Source organism: Phialemonium atrogriseum (genome assembly GCF_030411735.1).
Source record: "Phialemonium atrogriseum strain 8032-3 unplaced genomic scaffold QBC33scaffold_7, whole genome shotgun sequence".
Taxonomy (NCBI): Eukaryota; Fungi; Ascomycota; class Sordariomycetes; order Cephalothecales; family Cephalothecaceae; genus Phialemonium; species Phialemonium atrogriseum.
The window spans coordinates 346,722-361,754 of NW_026848144.1; the positions used below are offsets into that span (position 1 = coordinate 346,722).

The 15,033-nt window shown below is 57.0% G+C and overlaps 6 protein-coding genes and 1 non-coding gene across 7 annotated transcripts; 5 read left to right on the forward strand and 2 right to left on the reverse strand.

The window, feature by feature from the left end:
• Window positions 1-257: 257 nt before the first annotated feature.
• Window positions 258-1,514, forward strand: QBC33DRAFT_557177 (uncharacterized protein; the record flags this gene model as incomplete). Its single annotated transcript, XM_060429786.1, has 1 exon — window positions 258-1,514. The coding sequence occupies one exon, from the start codon at window positions 258-260 to the stop codon at window positions 1,512-1,514; it is 1,257 nt and encodes a 418-aa protein (XP_060285337.1).
• Window positions 1,515-2,594: 1,080 nt separating this feature from the next.
• On the forward strand, window positions 2,595-2,678 carry QBC33DRAFT_t29. The gene has a single exon. It is a non-coding gene; the product is annotated as a tRNA-Val (tRNA).
• QBC33DRAFT_532343 (uncharacterized protein) lies at window positions 2,611-4,020 on the forward strand. Its single transcript, XM_060427368.1, has 3 exons — window positions 2,611-2,851; window positions 2,916-3,604; window positions 3,741-4,020. Exons 2-3 carry the CDS (start codon window positions 3,105-3,107, stop codon window positions 3,766-3,768), a joined length of 528 nt encoding a protein of 175 aa, XP_060285338.1. The 5' UTR covers window positions 2,611-2,851; window positions 2,916-3,104; the 3' UTR covers window positions 3,769-4,020.
• QBC33DRAFT_568087 (glycoside hydrolase superfamily) lies at window positions 3,993-4,836 on the reverse strand (the record flags this gene model as incomplete). The annotated part of the gene is made up of 4 exons (XM_060430504.1): window positions 3,993-4,188; window positions 4,253-4,501; window positions 4,574-4,694; window positions 4,818-4,836. 4 exons carry the CDS (start codon window positions 4,834-4,836, stop codon window positions 4,050-4,052), a joined length of 528 nt encoding a protein of 175 aa, XP_060285339.1. The 3' UTR covers window positions 3,993-4,049.
• Window positions 4,837-6,450: 1,614 nt separating this feature from the next.
• QBC33DRAFT_576935 (putative glucan 1,3-beta-glucosidase) lies at window positions 6,451-11,659 on the forward strand (the record flags this gene model as incomplete). The annotated part of the gene is made up of 17 exons (XM_060430950.1): window positions 6,451-6,712; window positions 6,927-7,183; window positions 7,241-7,265; window positions 7,341-7,488; window positions 7,596-7,670; window positions 7,737-7,832; window positions 7,885-7,984; window positions 8,043-8,110; window positions 8,197-8,353; window positions 8,417-8,586; window positions 8,643-9,022; window positions 9,065-9,175; window positions 9,242-9,723; window positions 9,766-9,982; window positions 10,076-10,333; window positions 10,403-10,662; window positions 10,706-11,659. The coding sequence occupies 17 exons, from the start codon at window positions 6,451-6,453 to the stop codon at window positions 11,657-11,659; spliced, it is 4,020 nt and encodes a 1,339-aa protein (XP_060285340.1).
• A 211-nt stretch (window positions 11,660-11,870) lies between these two features.
• QBC33DRAFT_448009 (swr complex subunit) lies at window positions 11,871-12,963 on the reverse strand (the record flags this gene model as incomplete). The annotated part of the gene is made up of 2 exons (XM_060424451.1): window positions 11,871-12,549; window positions 12,638-12,963. 2 exons carry the CDS (start codon window positions 12,961-12,963, stop codon window positions 11,871-11,873), a joined length of 1,005 nt encoding a protein of 334 aa, XP_060285341.1.
• A 406-nt stretch (window positions 12,964-13,369) lies between these two features.
• On the forward strand, window positions 13,370-14,985 carry QBC33DRAFT_343040 (ribonucleoside-diphosphate reductase large subunit). The gene is made up of 3 exons (XM_060423773.1): window positions 13,370-13,606; window positions 13,662-13,831; window positions 13,900-14,985. Exons 2-3 carry the CDS (start codon window positions 13,767-13,769, stop codon window positions 14,816-14,818), a joined length of 984 nt encoding a protein of 327 aa, XP_060285342.1. The 5' UTR covers window positions 13,370-13,606; window positions 13,662-13,766; the 3' UTR covers window positions 14,819-14,985.
• The last annotated feature ends 48 nt before the right edge of the window (window positions 14,986-15,033 follow it).

Genomic DNA, 15,033 nt, shown 5'->3' on the forward strand with positions numbered 1-15,033 from the left:
AAGCTGGGGTTATTTATCTCCATGTCCCGCTCTTTCTCAAGCTTGCTTCATCTCGAGACACACAATCAAGCAACTAAAAGGCAGCAGCATATTCAGGGGCAAAGGTAAGCATGGCCGGACCAACTGGTAACTTAGGCAACGCACACCCGACCCGGTCTCCTGAGCATATATCAAGTACTTTCCTAAGCACTCCCAGCAGCCCAGGTAAGTCACCGACCTCGCCGCCCGTCCCCTTACCCGCCAACACATCCACCAACATGCCAATGAACAAATCCACTACCACACCCACGCCCGAGGCCGACCCCGAGGCCCTAGAAGTCGGCACCCCAGCGTGGCGGGCCGCCAAGCTCGCCGACGCAGCCTCGGAGAGGGACAGGCAGAGGAACTGGTTCGCGCCGGTGCGAGCCATCCGGCACGCCGAAGACAGGGCCTACACGCGGCACCTATTCCACCGCTCGCCGTTTCGCCCCGCGGTCGATATCCGCGCCGGCCTCACCAAGACCACCGAGCTCCTCGCCGGCGCCGTCACCCCCGATAACGCGGCCGCGGCTTCTGCCCTGGCCGCCTACTCGTCTTCTTCCTCGTCGGCTTGGTCGTCGTCGTCATCCTCTTCTTCTTCTTCGTCGTCGTCCTCGTCGTCTTTATTCCTAGACGCCGAGCCATCGCCATCTCGACCTCCCGCGCCCCCCTCCGTCGCAACCATAACAGGCATCCCCCTGGCAGCCCACGACTACGCCGCCCCGCCGCCGCCGCCGCGCGGGATAGCCGACGACGACGTCCCAAGCTCGCCCACCGACGAAGGAGACCACACCCGCCTCGCCAACTTCTTCTTCTGCAGGCGCAACAGGCGCGAGAGGGTCACGGCGGGCAGCGGTGGCCGGTCCTGCCTGCGCTGCACCACGGCCGGAATGCCCTGCTCGCTCGACCGTCCCGGCGAGGATGCCGCCGCCGCCGCCGCCGCGGTGCGGTGCGCGCGGTGCGAGAGGAACGGGTGCGCTTACTGCGTGCGGGTGCTCGGTGATGGGGAGGGGGAGGGAGAGGCGGGGATGCCGCCGCTGGCGGACGATTCAAGGTACGTGGCTGTCCCCGGGATGGGGGTGCGCGGCCGGGATCTCGTCGTGTATGTCTGCGACGAGGAGGCGCCGGATCCGGAGGCGCTGCGGGACGTTGCGGAGGAGCTGCTGCTGCGGGGGGAGAAGAGTGGGGCGGTGGGCGCGGGTTGGGGTGGTGTCTTGCTGAAAGGCGGCGAGCGCAGGGGTTTGGTCCTGCCGGGTTGGAAGGACCAGGTGGTTGAGTGGCGCGAGGCTGAGAAGGCGCGGGGGGCGGCGTGGGCGAGGGAGTGCGAGGAGAGTGGGTTGGGGCATCTCCTCCCCGAGCCGAAAGGGGACGATGAGTCGGCATTTGAGGAGCCGACGTGGAGGGAATACTTTGAGCGGAAGCGGGAGGAGTTGAGGCTCCTTATGCCCGAGAGGGACCGGAAGCTGGCTCTGTGGGAGACGTGGGGCATTCTCTAATGAGGAGGCAGATCAGTCTGTTTGGAAAAAGTTCCTTGAGCTCCTCAAACCCGAGTGGGATACAAACTTCCTCTGATTCATCATCGCTGAGCCGGACAAGAGAGAGATGCCTGGACATTGGCAGGAAGCCATTTTTGATGATGAGGATTGGAGGAAAGATAACTACCATCCGTTGCCAAGCTCTGGAAGGTGACCGTCTATCCCATGATCGATCTCAACGAATTCTTCAGGGCTGATGGACCATCGCCACAGTCAGAATGGCAGGGTCACGGCGTTCTGCTCGCATCAATCTTCTACTTCCAAAGAAGGAAATGACTGGGGCAAGATTTGCGAGCATTTTGAACTGTAATTAGAATTAGGCTGGCAATTGCAATTGCGCCTCTGTCAAAGCCTTAGAGCTGACGCAGTTTCTTGCCAGCGTCTTTGACCTCGAACTCCGATCAGAAACACTGCCATGATAGATGCCGGCGTACCAATGGCTAACATTCTGCCGTTGTTGTGTCACGCTTCGCTCCAATGACTTCCTGTAGCCCATTTCAATAGGCCTTTCCATGGATCCTTGACACCTATCTTCCAAAGCATGTGATTTGATAGTCTCTCCTGCAAGAACTTCTGGATCGCTCTGACTATTCTGACGACCATGAGTACGGGGTACGTCGCTGGATTAGCACTACCGAGTTCAAACCACTCGACCCGGTGACGCATGAACCGGTGGAACATGCGACGATGGAACGAGACGCGCCCGCCACACTAGAACGAGATGGCCCTGTCGTACCAGGAGAACAGGACCCCAAGATGCCGACAGCTGGACCGCCTATGCGTGACTTCACCAACACACCAAGGCCCCAGCTTTTCGGAGCTAGCGCACCGTCTATCCCACCAGCGGGGGACAAGAGCCGTGAGGCATCCCCGGTGAAGTCGGCATCCCTGGCAAAACTTGTGAGCTCCAGACGAGGGAAGAAACGGTGATTGGTATTTCACCAGTGCCTTTTGGCGCCTCTCATTTACAGAACGGTCGTTGTGGGTCCCAAATCCGCCAAATAATTTATTCATAATTCTACTTAGGAGCGGTATTTTCAAGGTGACATGGTCTAATGGTTATGACGTTTCGTTCACAACGTGCAAAATCCGAAAAGGTTCTGAGTTCGATCCTCAGTGTCGCCACATTTCTTTTTTTGCCCTTTTTTTGCCCTTTTTTTGTCCTTTTCTCATTTCTTTCCCTACTGTACTCGTCCTCTCGTCCTATTATGGGTCTTTATTAGACCTCACTGATTTCAACTTATTCTTGGAAGGTGCTAGGTACCAGATGTGATGAGAGAGATAGGAAATAATTGTTTGTGCGTGGAACCGCTGCCGTTGATACCAAGGTTTATCGAAATCCGTGGTTTGACAGCATTGCAGTTTGTGTTGCAGTGTGGTGACAGGCCAATGGATACCCCTGGACAGCCAACTTATTTGCAATGCTTGCATCCGCGGTTACTTAAACCACAGACACTGCCCCTCCATGAGTCCCTGTGTCTTCCCCCCTCTCCTGACACTTGACACGCCTCTCACCCCCGCGTCAAGCCCGTCGAAAGAAGCACACACGTCATGGCAGACCAAGAAAACCAGGACGGCCTAGCTCGAGCAAAGGCCTGCCTAGAAGAACTAAACGGCAAGCTAGAGAGGAAGGAGCAGCTCACACCCCGGGACAAGCGCTTCCTCCTCCGCACAGGCAAGCTCACCTACAAGGCCCTCGTGGCGCCGGAATCCCTGACGCCCGCCGAGCGCAACCGCATCCGCCTGATGCCGCCGCCCGACGAGGTGGCGGCCAACATCCGGCGCGTGACGGGCGGGGCCATGTCGACGCCGGACGAGGTGTTCCGCAAGGTGGTTGCCGGTCCCGCCGACGCGGTGACGGACGACTTGGTCTCGCTCGTCGTCCACGGGTTCGCGGTGCCCGCCTCGGTCTACGAGGAGGCGCGCCGCCTGCCGTGGGTGCGCAAGCTGGGTGCGGCGTGGGGGCTCGCGTTCAACGCGGTCACGACGCCGGCGGAGAGGGAGGCGCACGGCGCGGCCGTGGCGCTCGAGACGCCGGAGAGGGTGGAGAGGCGGAGGAGGAGGGAGCTGGAGGGGGTGGGGCCGCTTGAGACGGGTGAGCAGCGGGCGAGGTACCGGGTGCGGGAGAGGAGGCTTAAGGAGGAGGCGGCGGAGAGGGGGAGGGTGTGGGATAGGCAGGATGAAGAGCTGTTTGCGAGGGCGAGGGAGGAGATGATGAGGATGGCGGATGAGTTGGAGGGGGAGGAGTGTCGGTGTGAGAGCTGCGCTGCAGACGGGGTTGATGCGGTATGCTTGGTGCCCTAAGCTGGGCAGGTATCTGGAGTGATTTTACTGATGAAAGGGGTCCCGCCTGTCATGAGCCGACAGACAAAAAGATGGAACTACTCGCTACAACTCAGACGGACTCTTTGCCCAAAACCATCACAGTTACATTAACCCCTTGAATTGAATTGACTATACGTTTGAATCTCCTAACTAGAATAAACTCTTACAACCTTACGTGAATATCGAAGTGTCGATGAAGAAATGCGTAAGCGCCTTAGTGATAAACCCGTTGATGGGCTGCTTGGTCAGCGAGGCGCAGTACTCGGCAAAGTCTTCTGACCTGCCGCTCCGGTCCTCTGCTGCGGGATATCTGTGGAAGATTGTCAGTTAAACTGTAGCGTAGGGATGGGCACCTCTGCGAGGATGGGACTCACTCCCAGTCAATGTCAACTCCATCAAAGCTGTACATCGACATGAAGGATATCAACGACGCGAAGAAGGCTCGCTGGCTTGTCTCAGAGGCCGCCAGGTCCGAGAATGTGTCCCGGGTGGCCTTCCACGGCTCAGTGAAGTCCCAGCCGCCGATGGCGACAACAACGCGACGGATTGAGTCCTCGGAGGCTTCGCAGGACGGTCTCCTGACCTTCTTGTCACCGCAGAACTCCTCTGTCAACCCACAAAACCTAAGACGGAGGTTCCGAGTCAGCATGTCTCCTTCTGAAGCTATCAAAGTGCATGATGAGCGTATAGCTTACCCCCATGTCGAGCAGCAAACTCTCAAAGGGCACTCCCCAATCTCCGACCACTCGGCTCCGTATCCGGGATCGCAGTACGACTTTGCGTCGCAGTTCGCGACACAGTTGGTGCTGCTACAATCTGGTAGTCTCCGTCAGCCTCAGGACATGTATATATTTGTATTTATCTGAAAATTTCCTCTTGACAAGCAATGGATATAATATAGTCCACGTATAGTTAGGTCCGAGGTCGTAGAATCCAAACTTGGAGCAACATGTGCCATCTTTGCATGGGTTGTTTGCGTCACAACCCAGCTTGTAGTCGCAAGTGCTTTGACAGCCAGCGCCGCAGTGAGCATCCGTCGTACCGCAAAAGCCAGCGAAGCTACAGCATCCTGTGCCACAGAGCTTGGTTGCGCTACAATCCTGCCCTTGGGCGAGGACGACAGGAGAGAGTATAACAAGGAAAATAGTCAAAAGGGTGTGTTGCTTGTAGGAAGGCATCTTGACGGGGACCTCGGCGGTGGGCCCACTGAGTCAACAAGGAGCAATGAACGACAACAAGAAAGCACCCTCCCTCGGCGAGATCGAGGAGTTGGGGGGTGAAGAGAACGAAGGCAGTTGGGGAGTTGGGGTAGCATCTTGATAGACGTCAAGAGCCTGGGGAATGGCATATAGTTAGAGAGGCGAGGACACGGCATGATTGTCTTTGGCTCCTCTTTGGGCTTCCCTTGGCCTTCTCGCCCGGGGTGACTACGAGGAAGCGTGAGAATGTCGCGATCCATCGTTGCCGTCTTGCCGAGTCAGCACGAGACTATTGAATGGTGAATATTACATTGTAACGGTGCCTCCAATCCCCAGATCACGATGACCACGCGGTAAGCGCGCGATAATACGACCTGTGGCTCCGTGAGGGGGGAAACGCATCCCTCAGGGGTCTGACAATCCCTGGGTATGTGGTTTACGGAGTAAACCCTCGCTGCGCCGCTTGGCTGCAGTCAGAACAAGCTTCCCGCGCCGGCCCAGAATGTGGGTCAATCCAAGGCGATCAACGAGGAAAGGGCTCGCTCCACGACCCTTGCAGGCAATCGCCAGGGGTGCTATCAAATGATAACCACAGGAACGTGTGTTCTGAGGGTTGTCCCACTGGATCAACTTATGGGAACACGGCGTTGTGCTACATCAAGCTTACGTGTGGCACTTTGATAAGATATATCGATCCCCAGAGTTCCGAAGTATTGCATCGTATTCACACCCGCCCCGCAAAGTCGTCATGACGAAGTTGCACTACGGGACTGGCAGGTTTTAAACTGCTATTCTCCCGACATTCCATGGTTCCCTCATCGCCGTTTCCTAGGTAGGATGGGTTAGGGCTGACATGGACATGGTTACCCCTTGATTCTCAGTGTTGCCCCCCCAAATGGTTTATTTTCGTGCCTTGCAGAACACACTGGGGAGTATGCTGGATTCTGACTGCTACCCCATCTTAAGCTGCAGTACGACTGCGAATCCCATGCAGGCTATCACGCGTTTCGCGCCGTAAATATCACTGACTACCTGGAAATGAAACACCAATATTGGGCATGCTCCTCATCGTTGAAGGGGGTTGGGGTGGGGGTTACTCATTTCAGCGATAAGTCCCGCGCAGGAAACGAGGGAGAGTAGCAAGGATCTTGGGAACGTGACGATGATTCCTCTTATCCATCGCCCTCTTGTAAGAAAGTCGCAAGGAAGGGGGTTTCCAGTGAGCCTTGCCTCTTCACGAGTTGTGCTGCGTTCCAGCAAAACCCCGGCCACTCATCTTAAGATTGTTCCCATACCTTACTCCCCAGACTCACATCGTCCATCTTTCTTTGACCCAAGCTGACGGTCCAGTCTCACATTCGCTTGTCTTCACCATGGCGAGGAGTACGGTCATACTCGCTACCGTTCTTTCACTCCTTACTTTGTCATTGCTCATTCATTCTGTCGACAGGCATGGCTCTTCTCAGGATCACCGTGTCGTCTTTCCGTTTCACCGCCGTAACTCAACCGTAACCCCTTCTACTGGTACAAACGTTACCTTGGAGGATGCGAAGGACATCGTCGCCAAGTTCCATGAGGCCATGGCGATCGCCAACGCCGCCATCCGGAAAATCCACGAACGAACATATATTCCGTGTACAACAAATCTGATATCCAGGACGCGGTCAAGCCAGCCCCTTACCTGGAATATGAAACCACTAACAGCACGACCGCTCAGAAGCTGAGACGGAGCCTTTGGAGACGCCAACTTTCCAATGAGACGTCCCCCAGCAACTCCTCGACACAGTCGTATATCATCCCCCCTGACGTTGTCGAGGCAGCAAGGATTCTGCGGAAGCATACCCTCCAGACGCTTCGGCTGACGAATACGATGCCATCGCAGTGAGGATGAAGGAGAAATATGCCCCGAAGAACAACGACACAAATGCCATTCCCCAGGTTCTGCAGCAGCCTTCCGGACTCCTAGAATACGTGGCCAATGTTTCTGAAGCGGACCCCGCCATTGCTAGCTCCGGGGCAAGGTTGGAGAAGCGTGCTGCATCGGATTTCTGGATGGAGAATATTGTCCAACTGGGATCCAGTCCACTTGCCCCGCCGGGTTACAAGGTGAGATATTGATGGCCGATCTAGAGTAGCACACGGCTAACACATGAGTTGGAACAGGTATGGAGAAACGTGAAGGATTATGGTGCCAAAGGTAAACCTCTCTGGATGGACCTCGTTTCCAGACTTTGGCTCTAATACTTGGTTTTTATCCGACCAGGTGACGGCGTCAACGATGATACGGCCGCCATCCAGCTTGCCATCTCGGACGGTCGCAGGTGCAGCGCCAACTGCGGTGGTAGCACCATCTACCCGGCAACGGTGTACTTCCCTCCCGGAACGTACGTGATCAGCTCATCCCTCATTATGTACTACAACACCGAGATGCTCGGCAATTTGAAACCCCTGCATAGGCCCAATAAACTCGGACCTATCCTGACATGCCTTGACCCCAACAGCCTATAGATCTTCCCAGACGCGTTGCGGCGTCCAGCTTCTCTGGGGGAGGTATCATCGAGTCCAACATCTACACTGGCGCCCAAACTGAGTGGTCCGTAGTCACCCCCTGCCATAGACCGCTTCTTGGGACTGGAGCCTTAACTCACCTGATCAATAGGTACTTGAACACCAACAACTTCTTGAGAAGTGTCCGCAACTTCGTCATCGATGTTCGTGCTGGGAGTCAGACGGCACAAATCTGTGGCATACACTGGTATGTGTCGAACCAGCCTCATGAGCTCAGGGGCAATACAGGGGCAATACAGGGTGCTAAAAGTGCGCAGACAAGTCGCTCAAGGCACGTCGCTGAAGAACATCCATTTCTACATGACGGATCCTGCTGTGAACCCAGACACAACCCAACAGGTGAGTTCGCCAAGCGCCTGGGAATGGCATCGATATTCGGGTACTGATAAACCTGGAGGGTATATATATGGAGAACGGCAGTGGCAGCTTCTTGTCCGACTTGTACTTTGTCGGCGGTAAATTCGGGTCAGTATTTCACCTCAGCTCGGGCTTTGCACTCATGGCAAGGGTTGGATACAAAGAGCGAGTGTGATTGACAACTGCACTTTCAGAGCCTACATGGGCAACCAGCAGTACACTTCCAGCGGAATGTATTTCAGCAAATGCGCAAATGCACTCCAGCTTCATTGGGACTGGGGATGGACGATTCAGAATATCGCCATTGATCAGGCTGACGCGGGCGTGACTATCGTTGGAGGAGCCGGAGGAGTAATTATGAGCCCAACGAACCACCTTTCCAACTAGGACTAGACTGATGAAGAGTGAACATAGCCTTTCAGCACTGGCCAGGGGGTAGGGTCGCTCATCTTGACGGACATGCTCGTGACCAACTCAAACCTCGGCATCAAGACTTCCCTGTTTGCTGATAACTCGACGGCATTCCTGCTCATGAACTCCAAGTTCACCAACGTAGGCACCATCGTCAGGGATGACGAAAGGGTGTCACGTTGCTGGCGGGGGGCACCGGCGCTATACCCATCGACTCGTGGGGATTCAGCCGAGTTAGCGACGTCAGGGGCGACACGACCTTTGTCAACGCGCAAAATGTCCCGACCATGACCCGGCCAACGCCGCTAATCCAATCCGAACCTTCTGGCACGTCGCAGAACTTCTTCTTCACCAGGAGGCGCCCTTCTTATGCGGACCTTGGCCAGAACCAAATCTTCGACGTCAAGGCCCTCGGCGCCAAGGGCGACGGGTCGAGTGATGACACTGCCATCTTGAATCACGTTCTTGACGTTGCTGCTAATATCTCTGCCGTGGAGTACTTCCCCTTCGGCGTCTACATGGTCTCGGATACCATCCAGGTTCCTGTCGGCTCACGCATCATCGGGCATGTCTGGCCCCAGATCATGGCATACGGCCCCAATTTCTCCAGTGACAAGAACCCCGAGCAGTTGTGAGGTGTGGGCAGCGTAGGCTCTGTCGAAATCCAGAACATGATGTTCACCGTCAAGGGCGGCACGGCTGGAGCGGTTTTGGTCGAGTGGAATGTCCACGAGTCTACCCAGGGCTCAGCTGAACTGTGGGGTACACTTTTCCAACCACAACCTGCCTTCTTGAAACCGAAGAGTACTCGCTAATAAACCTGGACAGACTCCCATTTCCGTGTTGGTGACGCCCAGGGTTACAACCTGGACACAACCACCTGCCCGAAGCAGAGCGGGTTTGTTAAAGAGGAGTGTATAGCCGCCTCACTCCTGATGCACATCACCTCCAAGGCGTCCGCCTACATGGAGAATGTGTGGGCGTGGACGGCAGACCATTACATCGACAACGTCGACCAGACGCAGATTGACGTGTATTCCGCCCATGGGCTCCTTATCGAAAGCCAAGGGCCGACGTGGCTCTGGGGCACTTCAGTTGAGCACTCGGTCCTATACCAGTACCAGATCTCGTCAGCAAAGAGCGTCTTGCTCGGACTCATCCAGACCGAATCCCCGTACTTCCAACCTGTTCCAAAAGTCCCGGCTCCTTTCTCACCTGGAGCCTTCATCGACGATCCTGACTTCTCCGACTGCGGGTCGTCCACTTCCTGCGCTGTATCTTGGGGGGTGAGAATCGTAGATTTCGAATCGGTGTACATCCTAAGCACGGGCCTGTATTCCTGGTTCCAGTAGTACGACCAGACTTGTGTCAACTCAGGGGCGAACAACTGCCAGACAAGGATTTTCCAGACGGAGCAAAGCAGTGACATCTGGGTATACAACCTGGTCACTGTCGGGACGGTGGAAATGATCAGTCCGGTCAACTCCGACGCGACGATTGCTGTGCAAAACCGAAATGGCTTTGCATCGTCCATCCTTGCCTGGATTGGAGGGTCCACAGAGCAGACCGGTACAAGAACCTTTGAGGGATACTAGCTGTACACGGAGGACAACTTCCAATACTCCAAGTAGCCGGCGACCTGCCGAAATGTCTTGGAAGCAGCCATCTTGTGCGACGATTACACCCCTTCCTGGACCCAGGCTTCGTATCATGGGGACCTCAATAATGTCACGTTGACCGATTCAATCTGCGAACCGGGCTTTGCAAGTTCACTCACGGCCTGGCTTGCCGGAGTCAACACCTACTGCTCCCGCTACAGGTTCGACGATGGATCGCCACCAGCGATGCTCGGCAAGTACATATCATACGGCGTGGGTGAGACACGCCAGAAGGATCCTTCCAGTGGACAATACTGTAATGGTCAGTGACATCTGGTTTGAACATAAAACGACCCCACAGTAGGGTTTGTTGACTGACCACGCTCAACAGACATCATCTCCTCATTCGATCCTACCCAAGGCGCTGACAACATCTCCACCCTGCAGCTCTGCTCCACGTGCTACCTGGGCCGGCTGAAGATGATGCAGGCCTCAAGATACTCGGCATATGCGGCAATGACCTTCTTCCAAGACGCATTGACGAGGGTCGTTCAAGTGTGCTCGACGCAAGCACCGACCGCGACGCAAGCTCCGCTCTTCTCTCCCACCCAGACTCCTCCCCCTTTCTGTGTGTCAAACAATCTCTACACGGTTCAATCGGGAGACACCTGCGAACACGATTGCACTGGCGAAGAGCGTGTCCTCGGTGGATCTCTTCAACGCGAATCCCGATATCCAGAACTGCAGCACCCTCCCTGTTGGCTCGAGCCTCTGCCTACCGCTGACGTGCACGACCTACCAGCTCCGGAGCGACGACGACTGCGGGACGGCATCCTGGCACGCCGGGATCCCGGACATCAAGCTCTACAACCCGTGGATCAACGTGTGGTGCGACAACCTGCACTCCGAAGCCGTCGTCGGGAGCGTGCTGTGCGCCTCCGCGCTCGGAGGCACGTACAACCAGCCGGCGCCGCCGGACAGCACGTCGTCGTTCCCGCAGTCGAGCACAGGCTACGGCACGGACCTAACGGCGCCGCCGGCGGGTCACCCCGTCGCCGCGGGCACCACCACGCTGTGCGGCAATTGGTACACGGTGGTGGCCGGCGACACGTGCGACAGGATGCTCCTCGCCAACGGCATCAACATGGAGCTCTTCGTGGCGGCGAACCCCTCGGTGCACGACGCGACGTGCTCCACAGACATCGTCGCCGGCACGAGCTACTGCGTCGCCCCCCTGCGCATGTGGGACGTGCAATATCTCGCCCTGGGATGCTACACTAATGCCGATGGCCCGGTCTTGGGTGATGACGTGTCCCAGACCTCGACATTGCTGACGGTCCTGAAGTGCGGCGAGTTCTGCCTCCTGGACCAGGGCTATCCGGTCTTCGGCATCCAGAACGGCGACACCTGCCTCTGCGACACCTCACTGAACAACGGCTCCGTCTCAGCAACGACGGCATGCAACGTGCCCTGCTCCGGCGACTCCGGCTCCACCTGCGGCGGCGGCGGCGGCGGCGGCGGCGGCGGCGCCGTAACCGTCTTCAGCACCAGCCCCGAGCTAGCCATCAAGATGCCTATTTCCGGGGGATCGGACGGAGGCGGCGGGACCAACGGCACCACGCCACCCGACGCCGCCAACCGGTACTAGAAGGGGGCTGAAGAGGAAGTTGTGTAGAGATAGTACAGTTATTGTATGATGATCCAGCCAAGCATCTATTCTGTCATGCGGGTATTCTCTTCTAGCTCCCAATAAAACTCCGCAAATGACCCTTAATGACCCCATGCGAACCCCATGCAAGCTCCCAAACAAACCTTCCTACCCGTATATGTACAGTACTGTAGTACAAGTGACGCACTGCTCACGCCCGGCCAGCAAGCCGTGCGCGCCTCGCCTCCTCCTCCCTCTTCGCCTCGCTCCGGGCGAGGAAGTCTTGGCGCGCGGCAAACGAATCCTTGGACTTGCCCGCCAGCTCGAGCTCGTCCTTGATGCCCTCCTTGTCCACGTAGCCGGCCCAGTCCATCCTGCTCTTCTCGACCGTGTTGAGCTTCTTGGCGCCCGCGTCCCGCGCGAGCTCCCGCGCCCGCAGCCGCACGCCCACCCCGAGGTTGAGGTCCACGCGCCGCTGCTGGTCCGTCATGGCCGGCTCGAACGCCGACCGGAACGCCTTGCGCGGCATCCGCCGGGCCGCCTGCTGCTCCTCTCCGTCCGCGTCCGCGTTCTCGGCGAGGTAGAGCCGTGCTTCCGCCGAGTCACGCGCGACGAGCTTCTCTTCGCTGTGGACTTTGCCGGCGAAGTTGTAGGTTCGTTTGATCCGTATCATTGTTGGGGACTCCTTCTTCCCCGGACTGGCGTCGTTAGCCAGCGGTTGGGGTTGGGCCTCGGAAACTGGCCCAGAATCCGCGGCGGATACTCCTTCGTTGTCTACCTGTGCCGTCGATGTCGAGGGCGCCGGAGCGGCTCCGGTCATTTGCGCCCATAATGCGTCAGCGTCGATGGTGACGGGCCCGGTCGGGCCGCTAGCTTTGCGCTCGGCTTTTCTGCAGTTCAACAAGTTTAGAAAATGACTTCTTCGTCCAGGAAAAAGAGAGAAAGGAGGAGGTTCAGGAGACTCTAGGCCAGACTTACTCCTGTGCGCGCATGCTTCGGGTCTTGATCAACCCGCCCTCGCCGCCCTCATCGTCCTCGCCAGCCCCCTCCTTACCCTTCCCCTTCGTCTTCTTCAGCCGTTTCTTGCCCTTCACTATCACCGCCTCGTCCCCCGAGTTCTCAAAGCCGGCATCCTCGGCCTCGTTATCCCCGGCACGCCTCTTTCGTGCATTCGCGGCTGGTTGTTTCTCGCCTGCGCCTTCGTCGTCTGAGGGCGACGATTGGCGCTCGGGGACATCTTCGGGGGCGAAATCTGAATCCTCGGAGGAGGCATAGTCTTCTTCGGGATCTAATTCTGGCGGCATGGCTTCTGCGTTGTCCTCGGAAGGAGGGTTGACGCGTTTTTGGACAAGGTTTTTGTTTGACATGGACGCGACTGATGTGACTGCATTTGCTTGTCGGACTTTAGATGCCGAATCGCCAATGGGAATCCGCCAATCGGCCCCACTTGACCGTGACGTCCGCCCAAGACTGATGATCTGTCTCCCCTCCCCTTTTCGTCCCGTCACGAGGTCAATATTCTTTTTGCCGGCAGAAGCTCGTATAGTTTAGACTTGCATCTCACCGACACCGACACCGGATTCCCATCCCCTCCTCTCTCTTTTGCGAGGAGACTCGTTTGCCGGGCATTCGATGTTGACGCCTCGCTAGTAGATCTATGCCTCTGCCGCTGGCTGCCTATCCGCCATCCCAATCTTTAGCCGAAAGTCCGGCCTGACCCCCCGTGACGGACTCTAACGTCATGTCCCCGGACCAACCCGGGGCAAAAAAAAGAAGGGCTAGAATCCTTGGGGAAGCCCCGGTGCTCTGGTCGCCTCCGAACCTGCTCCGGCGGTCCAATGAGAAAATGGTGGTTAAATAGGCGACTGACCTTCCCCGCATCGACTCGTGGCAAGTGTGTTGTTAGTGTCACTATGTCGCCACAGAAGCCCGTGGGGTATAAGCTTGGTACCTATTGCGTAGCAGCATATAACTACACTACCTCTACTAAGCCATGCTGAAGGTCTGGGAAAAGTTGGTTCTGTAAAAAAAAAAAGATGAAGCAGAATTAACTACACAGTGCTTACTTGTCGTATTTATTTACCTTATTTGTTCGTTGGACGTCAGAATGGCACCCGTATCAGTCCTCACGGCGGAAGAGAAGGAGCATTTCCTTGCGCACGGTTGGTTGAAGTACTGCACCTTTTTATGACGCTGTTTCTCCGAAAACCCCCCTGAATGCTAACACCAGCCGCCACAAGGATCCCTGGCGCTTTCACTCCAGAGCAAGCCGCTGTGATTACTAAAGATGTCTGGACACGCCTGGGCATGTCGCCGACTGACAAGTCAACCTGGAATGCGTCCCGCACAAACATGCCGTGGCATTTCACCTTCGACGCCGCCGAGTTCGCGCCGCGGGCCTGGGCGGCCATCTGCGAGCTGTGTGGCGGCGAGGAGCGCGTCACGGACGACTCGAGACTCTGGCGGGACTCGCTGATCGTCAACCTGGGCACCCCCGAGAAGGAAGGCAAGCCAACGCCGCCGCAGGAGCTGGAGAACTGGCACGTCGACGGCGACTTCTTCGTCCACTACCTGGACAGCCCCGAGCAGGGCCTTCTGGTGATCCCGCTGTTCACCGACATCCCGCCCGACGGCGGCGGGACCGTCATCTGCCCCGAGGCCATGCCCAAGGTCGCCAGGCACCTGTACGCTCACCCCGAGGGGGTGTCGCCGCGCATGACGCCCCGGGGCCAGCCCGACTTCACAAAGGAGAAGAATCTGGACTGGTTCAATGGCCTCGCTAAGGAGTCGACCGAGTTCGTCGAGGCCCATGGGAAGTGCGGCGATCTCTTCCTCCTGCACCCCCTCATGCTGCATTCGGCGTCAAGTAACGCGTTGAGGAACGTGCGGATCATCACGAATCCGCCCGTGGCTGTCAAGGAGCCGTTCAACTTTGACAGGGCGGACGGGAACTACAGCCTCGTCGAGCAGACGACGCTCAGGGCCCTGGGCAAGGACAGGCTGGAGGGGTGGAAGATCGCGGGACCCAGGGAGGAGGTGGTTCCGGAGAGGGTGAGGATCCAGGAGAGGATGAAGAGGGAGGAACTCAGGAGGCTGGAGGCGCTGAAGAGGGCCGATGATGCTGCCGTCGCCGCGATGCATGTCACGGCGACGGCATGATAAACACAGCGAGCGGGCTTACAAGTATTACCGATTAGCTATATGAGTGTTACTTAAACCAGATTGTGATATTTATATACCATTCAGAGAAGCTTAATTATACGTGTGGTGGACAAGGTAGTACATATGAATTGACGCTAGCATACATGCACATTCCAGGTTTAATTCGACCTGCAAATAAATTGCGGCTCATCTATTTTCTGAGCCCCGCCACC